Here is a 17,603-nt window from a genome sequence, read left to right as displayed (position 1 = left end):
TCCAGTCTCTTTTTGAAAGCCTCTAATGATGTAGCACCCACAACCTCTGAAGGCAAGCTCTTCCATTGGTTGATTGCTCTCACCGTTAGGACATTTCTCCTTATTCCTCTCTTGGTTGCTTCTCTCCTGGATTATTTTCCATCCTTGTTTTTTATCTTGCCTTTTGGGGCTTTGGATAATAGTTTGACCCCACCATCTTTGTAGGAGCCCCTCAAATATTGGAACACTGCTATCATGTCACCACTAGTACTTCCTTTCAGGAGAGATCTCCAATTCCTGTAAAGGTTCTTCATACGTTTTAAGCCTCCAGCCCCCTAAGCTTAATAGGTCTTATGCCAATGATGGGGAACCTTTTTTGCACCAAGTGCCAAAAAGATCATCTGGGAACGACACATGCACACACTCTCATTGGGGCCACGCTCCCGGAAAGCCAAACTTCTGGGTACTGGTGCGCATGAGCGCATGATGATCAGCTGGCCGGCGCACATGTGCAGGCCAGTTTTTGGCACTGCTGCATGCATGAGGGGATCACGCTCTGAAAAGCCAAACTTCCAGGTTCTGGCATGCATGCACACCCAGCGATCAGCTGGCTGGCACACATGTGCACGGGGTTTGCGGCACTGCCATGTGTGGGGACAGCTGATCGTCACATGTGTACGCATGCCAGAAACAATACAATACAATAATACAATAGTAGAGTTGGAAGGGACCTTGGAGGTCTTCTAGTCCAACCCCCTGCCTAGGCAGGAAACCCTATACCATTTCAGGCAAATGGCTATCCAACATCTTCTTAAAGACTTCCAGTGTTGGGGCATTCACAACTTCTGGAGGCAAGCTGTTCCACTGATTAATTGCCCTCACTGTCAGGAAACTTCTCCTCAGTTCTAAGTTGCTTCTCTCCTTGATTAGTTTCCACCCATTGTTTCTTGTTCTACCCTCAGGTGCCTTGGAGAACAGTTTGACTCCCTCTTCTTTGTATGTTTGTCTCCAGTCTCCTAATCATCCTGGTTGCTCTTCTCTGCACTTTTTCTAGTGTCAACATTTTTTTTAAGAATGTGGTGACCAAAACTGGATGCAGTACTCTAGGTGTGGTCTTACTAAGGCTTTATAGAGTGGTATTAGTACCTCACTTGATCTTGATAGTATCCCTCTGTTAATGCAACTTAGGATTGCATTGGCTTTTTTGGCTGCTGTTGCTCACTGCTGGCTCATATTTAGCTGGTTGTCCACTAAGACTCCAAGATCCCTCTCACAGTCAGTGCTAGTAAGCCTGGTTTCGCCCAGTTTATATGTGTACTTTTGGTTTTTTTTACCTAAGTGTAGGACTTTACTTTTTTATTACATTGGATCACATTGGATGTTAGATAAGAGCCCAGTGTTCTGTCCATCTGTCAAGATCCATCTGGTTGTTCAAAAGAGTATCAACGTGAGGGGCCAATATTTCCTCAGGGATGGTTTTCCACAGGAAGGGAGCCACCACAGAAAAGGCCCTTCTCCTTGGTCCTACTAGACCAGTGATGGCGAACCTTTTTTGGCTCGAGTGCCACAACTGGGGGGAGCGCAGGGGGGTCGAGTGCGGGCGTGCCGCACCCATAATTCAATGCATGACCCCCCCAGGGCGCATGCGTTCACAAAAGGCGCGACCCCCCCCATTTTTACATGTTTTTTTCACCCTCCCCAGGCTCCAGAGGCTTTATAGGAGCCTGGGGAGGGCGAAAAGAGCATCCCCCGCCCCACTCCGAAGGTCCTCCAGAGGCTTCAGGGATCGTCCGGAGGCTTCCCTGACGCCTTCGGAGCGCTTAAAACGACCCTCCATGCAAACCAGAAGTCACTTCCGGTTTGCTCGGAGGGTCGTTTTGAGCGCTCCGAAGGCATCAGGGAAGCCTCCGGATGGTCCCTGAAGCCTTCAGAATGCTTAAAACGACCCTCCGAGCAAACTGGAAGTCATTTCCGGTTTGCTCGGAGGGTGGTTTTAAGCGCTCTAAAGGCTTCAGGGAAGCCTCTGGACGGTCCCTGAAGCCTCCGGAGAGCCTCCAGGGGGGGCGGGGGAGGCTCTTTTTGCCCTCCCCAGGCTCCCATAAAGCCTCTGGAGCCTGGGGAGGGCGAAAAATGGCTTTTAAAAAATGGTGAACTCAGCTGGCCAGCTGACAGGACAGCGCCTCGCGTGACCTGACAAATGGCTCCGCATGCCATAGGTTCGGCATCACTGTACTAAACGGACTGCCTTAAGAAGAGGGGCACCTCTAAATAAATAGAAGTACACAAAAATCTTCTGAATTGAAACGGGTTGCTCTTACTTATTGGAATTGCTCCAATGTGGATATGACAAGGTTGTCTGCAGAATTGGGAGGGGGGGGGGTGATACAAAGAATACAGACGGCCATTGTAACTGTTCAATTTTATATGTGTGTTAGTATCAAATGCATGCACAAAGGGGGCAAGGCCTTGGGAAGTCAAGATCGCTATTTTTGAAAAGTATTTTATTTATTGATTTTTTTTGATCCGATAAAAGACACATCTAAAGAGAGAGAAAGAGGAAAAGAGTAAGGAAAAAAGAAAAGTGCAATAGATGAAAGAAAGCAAAACAAAATTCAAAACATATGTATACATACATACATACATACATACATACATGCGTGTGTGTGTGACCTCTGATCCTTTCAATAGATATGTAAAAGATGATTCAGTGCCTTCAATCCCTTATTTTGTCCATGTCTTTTTCAATCTTATCACTATCTCGACATCTTTACTTCTCCCAAGGGCTGGTTCTGACAAATGTGGAAGGGCTTTGATTTAAAGCAGCTCCATTTTCAGCTTAAGATAAGACCCTTTCAAGCTCAGTACAGAATTAAACGGAATGGGTTGACCTCACCACTAAGCAGTGGTGGGATTCTATTTTCTTTTACTACCGGTTCTGTGCGCGTGGCTTAGTGGGCATGGCAGGGGAAGGATACTGCAAAATCCCCATTTCCTCCCGATCATCTGGGACTCAGGACGCAGAGAATAGATGGGGGCGGGACCAGTTAGAGGTGGTATTTACTGGTTCTCCAAACTACTCAACATTTCTGCTACCGGTTCTCCAGAACTGGTCAGAACCTGCTGAAGACCACCTCTGCCATTAAGGTGAGGTGAACCCTTCTCAAACTTGAAATAACTGTTTTGAGCTTGAAACAGGACACTGAACTCAAGAATTTGGAGTGTGAAATGTTTTCCAAGTCCTCTCAAAGTCCTCTAGTACAGTGTTTCTCCAATGCTAAGATGTGGGGACTTCAACTCCCAGAACTCCCTGGCCAGCATGCTAGCTGGGGAATTCTGGGAGTTGAAGTCCACATATCTTAAAATTGCCTAGTCAGGATCCAAAAGGATCTTAGCAACTTGAACAATAGGCCTACCCAACAAAATAAAATTTAATGTGGAAAAAGCAAGGCTTTGCACTTAGGCAGGAAAAACCAAAGATACAAGTACAGATTAGGCTGAAAAACAGTAAGTGTGAGAGGGACCTTGGAGTCCTAGTGGACGATCGCTTAAATATGAGCCAGTTGTGTGCGGCGGCAGCCAAAAAAGCCAACATAATCCTTGGTTGTATAAACAGAGGCATAGAATCAAAATCACATGAAGTATTAATACCGCTTTATAAATCCTTAGTAAGGCCACACCAGGAATACCGCATCCAGTTTTGGTCGCCACATTACAAAAAGGATGTTGAGACTTTGTTGAAAAAGTGCATAGAAGAACAATTAAGAGGATTAAAGGCTTGGAGAGTAAAACACATGAAGAACCGTTGCAGGATTTGGGTATGGCTAGGCTAGAGAAAAGAAGGACTAGGGGGGACATGATAGCAGTCTTCCAGTATTTGAGGGGCTGCCATATAGAAGAAGGGGTCAACCTATTCTCCAAAGCACCAGGAGGCTTATTGCAGGGGTGTCCAAACTTGGGAACTTTAAGACTTGTGGACTTCAACTCCCAGAATTCCCCAGCCAGCCATGCTGGGGAATTCTGGGAGTTGAAGTCCACAAGTCTTAAAGTTCCCAAGTTTGGACACCCCTGGCTTATTGGATGGAAACTAATCTTTCCTGGATGGATGGAAACTAATGAAGGACAGAAGCAACCTGGAATTAAGGAGAAACTCTCTAACAGTGAGGACAATTAACAAGGGGAACAGTTGTTGTTGGTCCATCACTGGAGGTTTTTAAGAAAAGACTGGAGAGCTACCCGTCTGAAATGGCATAGGGTGTCCTGCTTGAGCAGGGGGTTGGACTAGAAGACCTCCAAGGTCCCTTCCAGCTCTATTCTATTGTATTCTAAGCTGGAGAAACACTGATTTCTAGCAGGTACATGAGAGGGATCCTTAAAAAAAAGAACCTTCTGAACTGGGATTGGGAAGATTTTGTACAAAGTACAAATAAGTTTTCAAACTTGTGGTAGAACTACCTTGGGATGATTCCATCACTCTCTGCTGATGGATGATGATGATGATGATGATGATTATTGCATCAACAGAATTGTATCACAGCGGCCAGTTGTTTCGCAAGATTTGGCATTGATTACTAGTCGGGCCCCACCCAGGGGCCTAGGACGTCGTAACGTATTTTCGTAATATACGTGCAGATCCAAGCAGTGCAGCTTTTTGCATTTGACTGATGGTGATTTTGTCAAGTTTTAACTGTTTTAAATGTAATTCCAGTGCTTTTGGAATAGCACCCAGTGTGCCGATTACCACTGGAATTACCACTGCTGGTTTGTGCCATAATCGTTGGATTTCAATTTTTAAGTCCTGGTATTTCGCGACTTTTTCATGTTCCTTCTCCTCGACCCTGCTATCACCTGGTATTGCGATGTCTATGATTGTAACCTTCTTTTTCTCAACCAGTGTGATGTCTGGTGTATTATGCGCTAGTATTTTGTCTGTTTGTATACGAAAATCCCACAGGATCTTGACCATCTGATTTTCGGTGACTTTTTCAGGCTTATGTTCCCACCAGTTTGTTGTTGTTTTAATGTTATAATTTTTGCACAAATTCCAGTGGATCATTTGTGCTACTGAATTGTGCCGCAATTTATAATCAGTCTGTGCGATTTTTTTACAGCAGCTGAGTATGTGGTCAACAGTTTCATTAGCCTCTTTGCAAAGTCTACATTTGGCATCATCAGAGGATTTTTCGATTTTGGCCTTAATGGCATTTGTGCGGATAGCTTGTTCTTGCGCAGCCAGGATTAGTGACTTATTAATTATTATTATTATTATTATTATTATTATTATTATTATTATTATTATTATTATTATTATTATTATTATTATTATTATTATTAAAAGACACCTGCTCTTTGGAACACAAAAGAAAAACTTGCATCCTCTTTCTCATAACAGACAATGCAAATCACTTCACGTCCATCAGTTCACGTATATCGGTGTTTATTGCAGACTTTGAGGAGTCATGAAAAAAAAAGGCACCATGAAAATCAATACATCTCATCTAGGTTGGTCAAAGGAAACATTTCCCCCCTATTTTGCCTTGATGTGCCATGTGACAGAAAAGAACATTTTGCACAGAAAAAAAAATTATACTCCTGTATTTACTGGCATATTTTGGCTATATTTTAAAAAAGATTTAAATTGGAAATCAAGATGGGATTTTGTAGCTTAAAAAAACATTTATAAACACCTTCCCCCCTTTTTCCCTTTCCTTTTCATCTGGTGAAGTGAAATATATATTTTTTAAATTAAAAAAATGCAATGCTATTAAGAAATAATACTGTGAACTACCACATGGATATCAAAATAAGATCTAAATGCCCCTACTTTTTAATTTTTGTGCTATTGTTTATTGTATTAGTGTTTTCCTTGATTCGTACTTATCCCTCCCCCAAAAAACAGACAAATAATTGAAATGCAGAATAAATTACATTGCTATGTACACTTCCATTAAGAAATCATGACATGATGCCGTTAGAAGAATTTAATCTGTGCTTATAAGATTAGAGTGGTCATTGATCATATAATTAAAAATACATCTGGGAACTTCTACATAAATGTGGAAATCTTAAGTGCTGGAGGATAAGAAAAGCTGCAGTCCATAATTATGGCAAACCATATGGATGGCATGAATTAAAAGGAATGTTGTGCCATCATAAACCCTTTGAGGTCCTGTTGATTTCAATGGCAGAACATTTAAATATCGGTTCCACTTTTTGTTGTTGAAATCAATGGGGCCTAGACAAGAGAATCAACGCTGACCGGACTGCGCCTTTTGGACTTTCTGCTTGACTGCTTGATTTCAACACATTTCGTCAGATGGCTCAGTCTGAGGGCAACTCAAAAAATTGCAATGTGACTTTGCTAGGCGGTGGAAAAAAGATGAGCAAAGCATGAATTTCTCTCAGGAGGCCTGGTTTAAGGAACCCCTCCAGGGAATATTCTTCTCTCTATATATATTTTTTCCGTCAAGGGAGAGGCAAAACAGCAATTTTATCCTCCCTCTTGGCTCCCAACTGCATGCTCCCTTAATGGCATGATATCCTAGTTACATAAATAGAGACAATCCCCCGACATTTCCCCCTCATGGCTTCCTAAAACAAAGCATGATGGAACAATGCCAAGAACAACTGGTTTCCCCCCTCGACAATAACCACAAAACATTTGTAGACAAGTCTTATTAGTGACTGCTACTCTCATCGAAAGATTCGACCCCTGAATCAGTGGCAGCTGCGTTAAGTTTCTCCTTCCGCCTTTTCATGATCTCTTGCAGTTCGGAACTTTCACTGGAATTCTGTAGGAAGAGACAAAACATATATTTTTTTTGCAGAAATATACTCTTCTGAGTTACATCCAGTATACAGTACAAAACCTGGAAATCCCAAAGGTGCTTTTCTTGGGTTTTTTCCTTTGAAAACATTTCGCTTGTCTTCCAAGAAGCTTCTTCAGTTCTGAACCAAACTGAAGTAGCTTCCTGGAAGACAAGCGAAATGTTTTCAGAGAAAAAACAAACAGGAAAATCCAGCCACGTTTTGGAAAAACACACAAAGTAGCTAACAGTAGCAAAAACACAGTAACTCACGATACATCCACCGATCAGCATCTAACAAACAGAGAGCTAACAATCATTCTGGCTCCATGTTATGGCTGCTTGAGGTAACAGCAACCAATCGCATTACAGCAGTACTTAAAGCAACAGTACTACCATCCTGGTTTATATATTGCTAACCCAACTGTTAGCTTACATTCCTAACAAACACCTTTGGGACAATGATGACCTGAATGATGGAGACTCTCCAAAGACATTAACACCTGGAAATTTAATTTCATCCAACCTCTAAAGCAGGGGTCTCAAACTTGATTTCATTGAGGGCCGCATCAGGGTTGCGTTTGACCTTGGGGGACCGGGGGGGGCATGGTCAGAGTGGGCGTGGCCAGCTTGACATCACTCATCTAGCTCTGTTTTCAGCCTACCCAGGCTGTTTTCAGCTGTGATGGCCTCCTTCAGCCCTCCACCAATGAAAACGGAGCTTGGAGAGGTCGCACACAATCTCCCGAAGTTCCGTTTTCACTGATAGAGGGTTGCAGGAGGCCATGGTGGCTGAAAATGGAGCCCGGGAGGGTCACACGCTGGCAGAGGCACTGTGAGCCAGTCCTTTGCTGTTTCCAGGGTGGGCTCATGGGCCAGATCTAAGCACCTTGAGTTTGACACCCCTGCTCTAAAGCAAAAAGTATGATAGTTACGTGTATGACTCAATGGGCTGGTTTAGATGCACCACTAAACCATAGTTTACTACCATTATACATAGAAAATTCATATTAAACCCTGTTTCCCTGAAAAGACCTCCCCAGGCAATAAGCCTAACTGGGTTTTTGAGCGCATGCACTAAAATAAGCCCTCCCCCTGAAAATAAGCCCTCCTCAAAAATATTGCAACACAGCAGCAGCCATGAGGTGACCACGCTCGCGGCCTCCTATACCTCCAAAATAATAAGACCTCGCCGAAAATAAGGCCAAGTGCTTATTTTAAGGGTCAACATGCTACATAGGCTAAAAATTGACACCTGCTGACTGTGGGCTCGCTGTCTCCAAAGTACCTCCAGCCCACCTCATGTTTTCATCCACTTTGAAGTGGATGATTAAGTATATATAAAAAAGATGTCTTCATCTCTGCAAAGGATGGAGGCAGCTTTAAAACCTCCAAGACTTGTAAAAGCGAGTGCTCTCTTGAGGGAGGCACTTTATGGGGTAACGTGAGTGTCTCTCCAAAACTTAACGTACCTTCTTCAACCTTTATACCTCCCCTAAAAAAATGGGAAGAAAATCCTGGCTTCTTCCGCACCAATATCATTAATGTCCTAGAGCAGGGCTCTCCAACCTTGGCAACTTTAAGACTTGTGGACTTCCAAAATTCCTCAGCCAGCTTTTGGCGGAGGAATTCTGGGTTGCCAAGTAGTAGTGAGTTCCGGGCAGTACGGCCCGGTACTCGCGTACTGGTGGTAGCTGGGAGCAGCAGCCACCGTATTGGAATGGTGGCTCGTTTGTCCCATCTGATTGCCCGCGTTCCTTATCGCTTCTTGATGCAATCGGGCCAATTATGCCTGCGCGCACAGCGTGCGGCGCCTGTGCAACCTCTGCCAAGCAGCTGAGTGTGGCTTGGCGGTAGCGTGCACATGCGTGCGCAGCATATGTGCCCAACGAGGACGCCCGGCCCCATTGCAGAGTACCAGTTGTGACGGGATCCGGAACCCACCACTGTTGCCAAGGTTGGAAACTCCTGCCCTCGAGCCCTTAAAAGCCAAAAATATGATGGGTTCCCACAAGCAGATCGCTTCTTGCTCCCTGGTCTAAGGTAGGCAATGCCCACCTTTATTTATTCATTGAATTTAAATGCCACCCAACTCTCTATCAAGAGTGGACTTCCCTCCCCGAACACTTCTTTGCACAGGATGACCATCTCCTGTGCTACAGCGTGGTAGATGAATAACATGTTCACCACTTACATCTAGTGTTGCCTTCTGAACAGTAATTTGGCTGTAGACTCGCGCCCCTTCTGGGCACACAGATTTAAGTTCATCTTTGTTGAGGGAAAACAGTTGTGCACCACTCAAAACTCCAAGGCTGTTCACAGTCCTGCATGAGTAGTAATAATGTATGAGCAATGACCCTTTTACATGTGAGAGAATAGATGCTAATTAATCAACAGAAGCAGACGAAGGAAGGAACCTGTGATCTTTCAGATGTTATTGCGCTATAATTCGTTATTCCATGTCTTAACTAACCAAGCTAATTGGGGAATGACAAAAATGGGATTCGGACAGCATCTAGACCTCATGTGAACCTCATCCCATATTTAGGAGGTTCCTAAAGGGGCGTGTCTAAGAGCACTAATGGGCCTATCGTCCCTGTCACATTTTAGGTTTTTTCATTCTATTCATTCGAATGTGTAATTTTTGTTTGATGAATAACTAAATAAATGGAATGTCAAACACTGGGGAAATCAGGAGATTCGGGCAGTTCAAATGAGTACAAAGATTTATTTCAAGTTTAAGCTCTCCACAAGAATCTGAACTACTAACGGTCAAAGGGAAACGAGCAGGAGATAAGAAAGGCACACAGAGACTCATGACTGATGACATGTTTTACCTCTTCCTCAGGCTCCATCTGCTAATCTCCTACATGGCAATAACTTCCCAGTCATATTGTGAAACAACGCAATTACACATTCATGTAACTCAAAGTAAAATCATTTCCACATTATATCCCTCAGGTCCAAAGTCATTTGTCTAAGCATACATACAGCTGTTTGAAGCTGTGGTTAATTCAAAAGAGCTGGTTACTCCTTTGGACTTACACTGAGTTGAATCCTTTGGCCTCTAGCCAAACCTTAATGTCTTCCGGAGACGATTCGTAGTTGATATTGACTAGGGGGGCACTGGAGCGTGGCACTTGGAACTTCTTTTGGGCAGTATTCCGACCAATGGTGAGACGGTGAATGAGTTCATCTTGAACTTCCTCCATCTGAGATTTCCTTCCTGGGAAGGTGGGACAAAGCAAGCGAATTGGAGGAGATTGGCAGTTCAAGTCAATGATTCACATTCAATACTCCGTGACAGACAGGGTCAGACCAACCCAAAGGAAAAGAAACACCTACAGCAGTGGTTTTAACAGATTAACAGAGTTGGAAGGGACTTTATAGGTCATCTAGTCCACCCCTCTGCTCAAGCAGGAGACCCTACACCAGAGGCTTTCTAGGAGCCTGGGGAGGGTGAAAACAGCCACTCCCACCCCCGTTGGCCCTCTGGAGGCTTCAGGAGCTTCCCTGAAGGCTCCGGAGGGCGAAAAACGGCCCTGCAGCCAAACCGGAAGTCACTTCCGGTTTGCTCGTAGGGGCGTTTTTCGCCTCTGGAGCCTTCAGGAGGCTTCTTGTCAATCTTGAGCCAGTGAGATTTAAACTGCCAAACTGCAGCTAGCTAAAGTAGCCTGCAGTGCTGCATTCTAACCACTGCGCCACCTCGGCTCGAATAACCACAAAGTTCTGGAGACATGCAAATATTAAGAGTGGGAATAACAATGCCCACTATCACTTTTACTTTTTCCCCCCCAAAAATTTTTCATTTTTTGAATAAAAAAACAAACAAAATCATCCTCCATTACAAATTGTAGAAAGTGTGTCAATTGGTTACAAAGAGTTTTCGTGCATCTCTTCCACAGTCATCGCCTCTGATTCATATCGAATTATCTATTTTACATCACATATATTTATATATATTGTTATCATCATACCTCATCCTTCATATGATTATAGTTGTTTTAACGTCCCTTTATAACAAACATTCCAAAATTTAAAACAAAACATAGTGGCATTCCCTTATCTATTTTCAATATCATCTAACCACATTATACCTTTATAACACATTCAAAATAAAAAATTAATTATATTTAATAACAAAAAAATTTAAACCTCTTTTCTTAATCATTGTTTACAATTTATATCTAATTTCCCTTTTATCCTGTCAATACAAATTATTACATTGTTAACATTATCAGTCATTTATTTAACGATAGTTTGACTAAGTTTAACTTACTTTTTCCCCTTTTTTCAGCATTTAAATTTTTTACCAAGTTTCCTCTTATCAAACCAATACATATATATACATTGTTATCCTTTATCTAACTTTATCCATTAACACGACATTTTTAACATAATGTTCTAATTTTAACAACATTTTAAAACCTCTTTTCTTAATCACTGTATACAATTTATATCCAATTTTCCCTTTTATCATGTCAATACCTTTACTTTTTGTCTTAACATTAGAAATTTTAAATAGAAAGATTAGAGAAAGAAATAAAAGGAATGAAAATTAAAAAAGAAGAATATAAATTACAAGCATTTGCAGATGATCTGGTTTTTATCCTTGAGGATCCATTAGAAAGTGCATCAAAATTGATAGAAAGAATAGAGGAATATGGAAAAGTAGCAGGTTTGAAAATAAATAAAGATAAAATGAAGATTCTGACAAAGAATCTATCATTGAGACAAAAGGAAGAATTGGCGGAAACTTTGGAGATTCAAGTTACAAATAAGGTGAAATATTTGGGGATATACTGCATTTAACTACTAGATGCCGTACACTTAAAGAGAACAACTTACCTTAGACTCAAGCAGCAAATTGCGACTGATTTGACGAAATGGGAAAACTTGCATTTATCAATTATAGGGAGAATATCTACAATTAAAATGACCATTTTACCCAGAATACTATATTTGTTCCAGACAATCCCAATTAGATTGGGGAAAGACTATTTTGATGAACTAAATAAAATAGTGTTGAAATTCATCTGGCAAGGGAAAAAAGCAAGAATAAAATCAAAATTGTTACAAGACGCTAGAATAAGAGGAGGATTGGGCCTACCTGACTGGGAATTATATTATCAGGCAACGAACTTGATTTGGATTAAGGAGTGGATAACATTAAGGAATTCTAGAATACTGACTGTAGAAGGACATGACTTGCTGTTGGGATGGCATGCTTTTTATGGTATAAGGGAACTAAAATACAGGGTTATTTTAGAAGACACTATATATGAGAGGCTTTGTTACTAAATTGGGAGAAGATCAAAAGGCAATATTTCCTAAAAATTCCAGTCTGGCTATCAACTATTGAAGCTTTTTTCATATCCAATAACATATAAAAAGGAACAAAGAGTTAGATATGGTGAAATATTGAATGCAGAGGGTGAACTTAAATCTATGCAAGAGTTGAAACAGGAAGGAATAGGAATGAATTGGTTTTCATATGCGCAAATACAATCTAGATATGATAAAGACCGTAAAATGGAAGGTTTCTATGATAAAATGACCGAATTAGATAAAATTTTGACAGGTACTGATGAAAAAGTAATTAAAAATTATATGGACATCTACTATAAGTTAAGCTAAAGGAAGAACAAGTCAAAGAAACCATGATAGCTTGGGGGGGGGGGAATTTTGGACATGGGATTGATTTTGAGAAATGGCAGAAATTGTGGTCTCAAAATTATAAAATGACAATGTCAACAGCATATAAGGAAAATTTGTATAAGATGTTTTACATGTGGCACCTACCCGCAACGAGAATAGCAAGAATGTTCAAGAACAAGTCGGAAAAGTGTTGGAAATGTCATCAGACACCGGGCTCATATTACCATATGTGGTGGATTTGGATAGAAGCTAAAAGATACAGGACTAAAATCCACACGTGGTTGGAGAAAATGATACCAAAACACATAGAACTTAAACCAGAGATTTTTTTATTTGGGAATTATACCAGAAACATATAACAAAGATTTGAAATATTTGATTGTAAATGTTTTAACAGCAGCCAGAATCGTATCTGCAAAAAATTGGAAAAATGAGAAAATACCAACGCAGGAGGAAGTTATTCCAAAAATAATGGAATGTGCTGAAATGAGTAAATTGACATTTGAAATTAGAGAACAAGAAGATGTACAATTTTATAAGGTTGTTTTATCAATGGCTAGATAAAAAAACATGGAAATGAAAAAAGTTGAAGAAGCTTTTCATATTATAAGAATAGAATAAGATAGGTGATACTGTAAAGACATATTATTATTAAATAGACTAACAATGATGTAATGGAATATTGGTATATACATGAATCGAATATTTAGAACATTTTGTTTAAAATGAAGGAATATCAATTATAGTTGAACATATGATGTACAATGATAACAATGTACCTATGCATACTCGATGGATAATCTGTGATTCTATATACAACTGAAAGAAGTGATGCATAAATATAAAATGTTGGAGAATTCTTTCATATGGCAAAAATAATATAATCAAATAGGTGATAGGTGAGGGTTTTATGTTTCATGTATTGTTTGTCTTTGTTTGTTTAAAAATAAAAAAAACTTTTTTTTAAAAAAAGAGTGGGAATAACAGTCTAGGCAATGGGTTTTTTAAAAAAAAATTTTTTTTTTTAAACGTAATCTTTCTGGCTTCCTTCTGTTGGTAAAAATTAATCATGCACCTAGCAGAGATCATCATGTTTTCTCCCTGTTATTACAAGGATTAGGAATCTGGCTTTAAACAAAGCAGACATCCTCTGAATGTCATTTTTTTAAAAGCAATTTTTTTCTGGATGACATTCAGTTGGGGAGGGAGGGAAGGAAAGAAGGAAGGAAAGAAAGAAAGAGGGAAGGAAGGAAGGAAAGAAGGAAGGAAGAAAGGAAAGGAGGTAAAAAGGAAGGAAGAAAAGAATCAAAGAAGGAAGGGAAAAAAGGAAGGAAGGAAGGAAGGAAGGAAAGAAGGAAGGAAAGAAGGAAGAACAGTAGGAAGGAGGAAGGGAGGAAAGAAGGAAGGAAGGAAAGAAAAAAGGAAGAAAAGAAGGAAGAAAGAAAAGTAGGAAGGAAGGAAAGTAGGAAGGAAGGAAAGAAGAAAATAAGGAAGGAAGGAAGGAAGGAGGGAAGGAAGAAAAGAAGGAGGGAAGGAGGGAAGGAAGGAGGAAGATATTTCCTGTTTGCAAGGCAAGGGATTTCCCTCTCCTCTGTCAGACCTCCCTCTGTGTTATCAATGGAACCAGAAGTTGTGGGTGCTTGAACAATGGAGGTTTTTAAGAAGAGATTGGATAACCATTTGTCTGAAACGGCTTAAGGCTTCCTGCTTGAGCAGGGGGTTGGACTAGAAGGCCTCCAAAGTCCCTTCCAACTCTGTTATCCTGAAAGAAACAAAGATGAACCTGGAGAGAAACTCACGGTCAACAGGTGGCAGCTTCTGCCTCTGGCCATCCCGGCCACCATCGCTTGATGTGCTGCTCTGGCGACTGATGGCCCCGGGGACCTTTGGCACCGGAACGGGGACAGGAGCAGGAACACAGGGAGGGAGAGGGACTGGAAGCGGCATCTGTGGTGGGGAAGGAGCAGCAGGCGTGGGGTCTGGTTGCTTTGGAGCAAACTCCATCCTTTGTTTCTGTACAACAGAAGGGAAGATTCATTTACCAAACTGGGGTTGGGGGAAACTAATTCAAAATCTTTTTTTTGGGGGGGGGGGACTATCTGCATTTCCCCAAGCAGATGTTTGCTGTGTCAACCATCCGAACCGACTCATCTTTAGAGAAACGCAATAAGGTCACAAAACACTCATTTCTACAAATTTCAGGGAAAGGCAAAGAAATGAAATCCAAGCTGCTCTATTATTATCTCTTCAACAGCCCCCCCCCTTTTTTTAAGAAAGAAAGAAAGAATAGGAACCCATTTGCAAGGTTGTCCTTACAAACAAATCAGACTATATAACTCCAAGCAGATAACAGTATCAAATTTCTTTGCAATGAATAAGAGAATAATTATGTAAGCTTTTGGCAATTTCATATGTTCGCTTCCATTTGGGACTCAAAGACTGAAATTGGAAAAAAAATGCTGTAAAGAAAGCGGAGAATGGATGCGATGAAATACAAATTGTTCGGTAGGACAAAAAGCTGCGGAGAAGTACTGTGAATTGTGTGGGGTCCTTGGTGACCTTTTTCTTTCCTTGCAGACATTTCATTACCCAAATAGATACCTTTATCAGTACTAGAAGGGATGGGGTGTGCCCTCTATCTATATATTGCCCTCCCTCCAAAGAAGAAGCTATTCTCCAAAGCACCTGAGGGCAGGACAAGAAGCAATGGGTGGAAACTAATCAAGGTAAGATCCAACCTAGAACTAAGGAAGAATTTACTGACAGTGAGAACAATTAATCAGTGGAACAGCTTGCCTCCAGAAGTTGTGAATGCTCCAACACTGGAAGTTTTTAACAAGATATTGGATAACCTTTTATCTGAAGTGGTGTAGGTTTCCTGCCTAAGCAGTGGGTTGGACTAGAAGACCTCCAAGGTCCCTTCCAACTCTGTTACTCTATTCATTTCCTTTAATAAATAATATACAATTATTTGTCCTGTCAGTGTTGGTGGGGATGTTTTTGGTGGTTCCTTTGATTAAGCTCTTGTTTACTAAGTTGGCAGTTCCTTGACTGGGGTATTTTTTTTAACTGCTTGCCATTAAATGGTTGTTGACTGCTAGCCAGCAGGTGCTGTGGTCTCTTAGCTTATCTCTTTTGAATGGTATGTAGATGTTGTTTATCTCTATGTGTCTGTGGATGGCTGATTTAGGTGAATGTCAGGCTTCCAGAAATTCTCTAATAACTTTGGACTAGCTTTGCTTGGTCCAGGATGCTCAGAGATAAAGAATATCTCAACCCCACTCCTTTCTACCATCGGTGGTTGGGTAATGAAACATCTGCAAGAAAACAACCTAGCTCAGAGAACACTAAGGACCCCACATCCCTGTGGTACAAATATTCTCTTCTATTGATAGGGTGAATAGTGTTGGGAGAATGAGACAACTTGCCACAGCCAACTCAACGCAGGACAATTTTAACAATTCATCTTAATTATTTAAAATAAATAAACAAAATATTTTAATTTTTGCCATTCACATTTCATTCTGTCCCTTCTTTTGAATCCTTTCTTTAATGATTCTATTCCACCATTTCTTTGATTAGTGCAACTCTTGACCCACAGCAAGTTGTCATGCACCGAATTGGAGGTGGTTAGTTGTCCTGAAGCGAGTTGGCCACAGGAAGTTGGCCGTGGTGAGTTGGCTGCACCAAATTGTCATGGACCCCATTGTTGGGGTAAACTACCATATTTTTCGGACTATAAGACGCACCGGTGTATAAGACGCACCAAGATTTTGAAGAGGTAAGTAAGGAAAAAAAAGGTTTTGTCCTCCCCGGCCTCCAGGAGCACTCTGCAAGCTTCAGCAGGGATGGGGGAAGGCAAAAACGCCCCCGTTTTTGTGGAAAACGGGCAGAAAACAGGACATGTTTTGCAAAAATGGGGGCATTTTTGCCTTCACTCAGCCCCGCTGAAGCCTGCAGAGTGCTTCTGGGGGCTGGGGAAGGCAAAAACGCTTCTGTTTTTGAGAAACATGGCCTGTTTTTTGAGAAATGGGATGCGAGGGTGAGGCTTCGGGAGGACAAAAATGGCTGTATTCCGTGTATAAGATGCACCAACATTTCCACATTCTTTTATACTTTGAAAAATACGGTAGTTTTAGCTGTGATTCATTTTCTTTTACTCATGTCATGAATGGATTGTTTTTGGGTTATGACTTTGGACTTCTTTTATGAGCTCTGCCTACCCCCTGAAATGTAAGAATAGCATAGGTATGATTGTAAGCTATAAGAAGTTGATTTGGGTGGAGACAGAAAAAAAAGATATCAAGAAGTCCAGCACAGTTAATTAACAATCTTCTCCAAATCTTTTAAAAAATTATCATTTCAAGCATTACCTCAGAGAGTTCTCCTAGTAACTGCTATGAGGGAAGCAAAGTCAATCAATGCAAATTAGTCTTAACTTTAGAAAAGTTCCAAAAAAACAAACTTAGAACTGCCATCATAATTCAAACACCTTTTTGGCACTTTAAGTGATATTCATTAGCTCTTGATCATGGCAATTGCTTAATAATTTCTAAATACTGGAAGAAACAAAATGAAACTGATATTGCCTCTATCACATAAGGCTAAGACACAAAAATAGAATGAAATGCTTCATGGGATATTGGACTAGCAATAACAATAGTGCTTAGACTTATATACCGCTTCACAGTGCTTTACAGCCTTCTCTAAGCGGCTTTATAGAGTCAGCCTCTTGCCCCCAACAATCTGGGACCTCATTTTACCCACCTCGGAAAGATGGAAGGATGAGTCAACCTTGAGCCTAGTGAGATTCGATCTGCCAAATTGCAGTCAGCTGGCGATCAGCAGAAGTAGCCTGCAGTACTGCACTCTAACCACTGCGCCACCGCGGCTCAGAGAATACAGCACTATACAACCCTACCACATCCTGAGGTAATAAAACACCCTTTCCCCAGCCAAGCAGTATTATGAGATGCTTGCAAAGACTACCAGTTCACGGCCAACGGAAATCAAAACATTTTCAAAACAGAAGTGTTGATTTTTAAAAGGGGATTCAAGCAGTCCATATGCAATTATGAAGGAGACACATTCTCCTTCTTTATCCAAGAAGAGGAGGAGATGAATGCGTAACTAAGGAACATGATGGATGTTCACTATTTGGAT

At 41.2% G+C, this 17,603-nt stretch overlaps 1 protein-coding gene across 3 annotated transcripts in view; it reads right to left on the bottom strand.

Annotated features, from left to right (window-relative positions):
* Window positions 1-5,391: 5,391 nt before the first annotated feature.
* EPS8 (EGFR pathway substrate 8, signaling adaptor) overlaps window positions 5,392-17,603 on the bottom strand; it is a 175,275-nt gene continuing 163,063 nt past the window's right edge. For all 3 annotated transcript variants that reach the window (XM_081956909.1, XM_081956910.1, XM_081956911.1), the window contains exons 18-21: window positions 14,240-14,453; window positions 9,828-10,008; window positions 8,977-9,106; window positions 5,392-6,767 (exon numbers count right to left, since the gene is read on the bottom strand). In XM_081956909.1, the coding sequence (XP_081813035.1) occupies window positions 6,654-6,767; window positions 8,977-9,106; window positions 9,828-10,008; window positions 14,240-14,453 (639 nt within the window). In that variant the 3' untranslated portion in view covers window positions 5,392-6,653. The remainder of the gene's footprint in view (window positions 6,768-8,976; window positions 9,107-9,827; window positions 10,009-14,239; window positions 14,454-17,603) is intronic.

The sequence above is a fragment of the Natrix helvetica genome (assembly GCF_964273705.1).
Source record: "Natrix helvetica genome assembly, chromosome: 6".
In the NCBI taxonomy this organism is placed as follows: Eukaryota; Metazoa; Chordata; class Lepidosauria; order Squamata; family Natricidae; genus Natrix; species Natrix helvetica.
The sequence above is the reverse complement of the archived record's forward strand: the minus strand, read 5'-3'. Positions and strand labels throughout refer to the sequence as shown.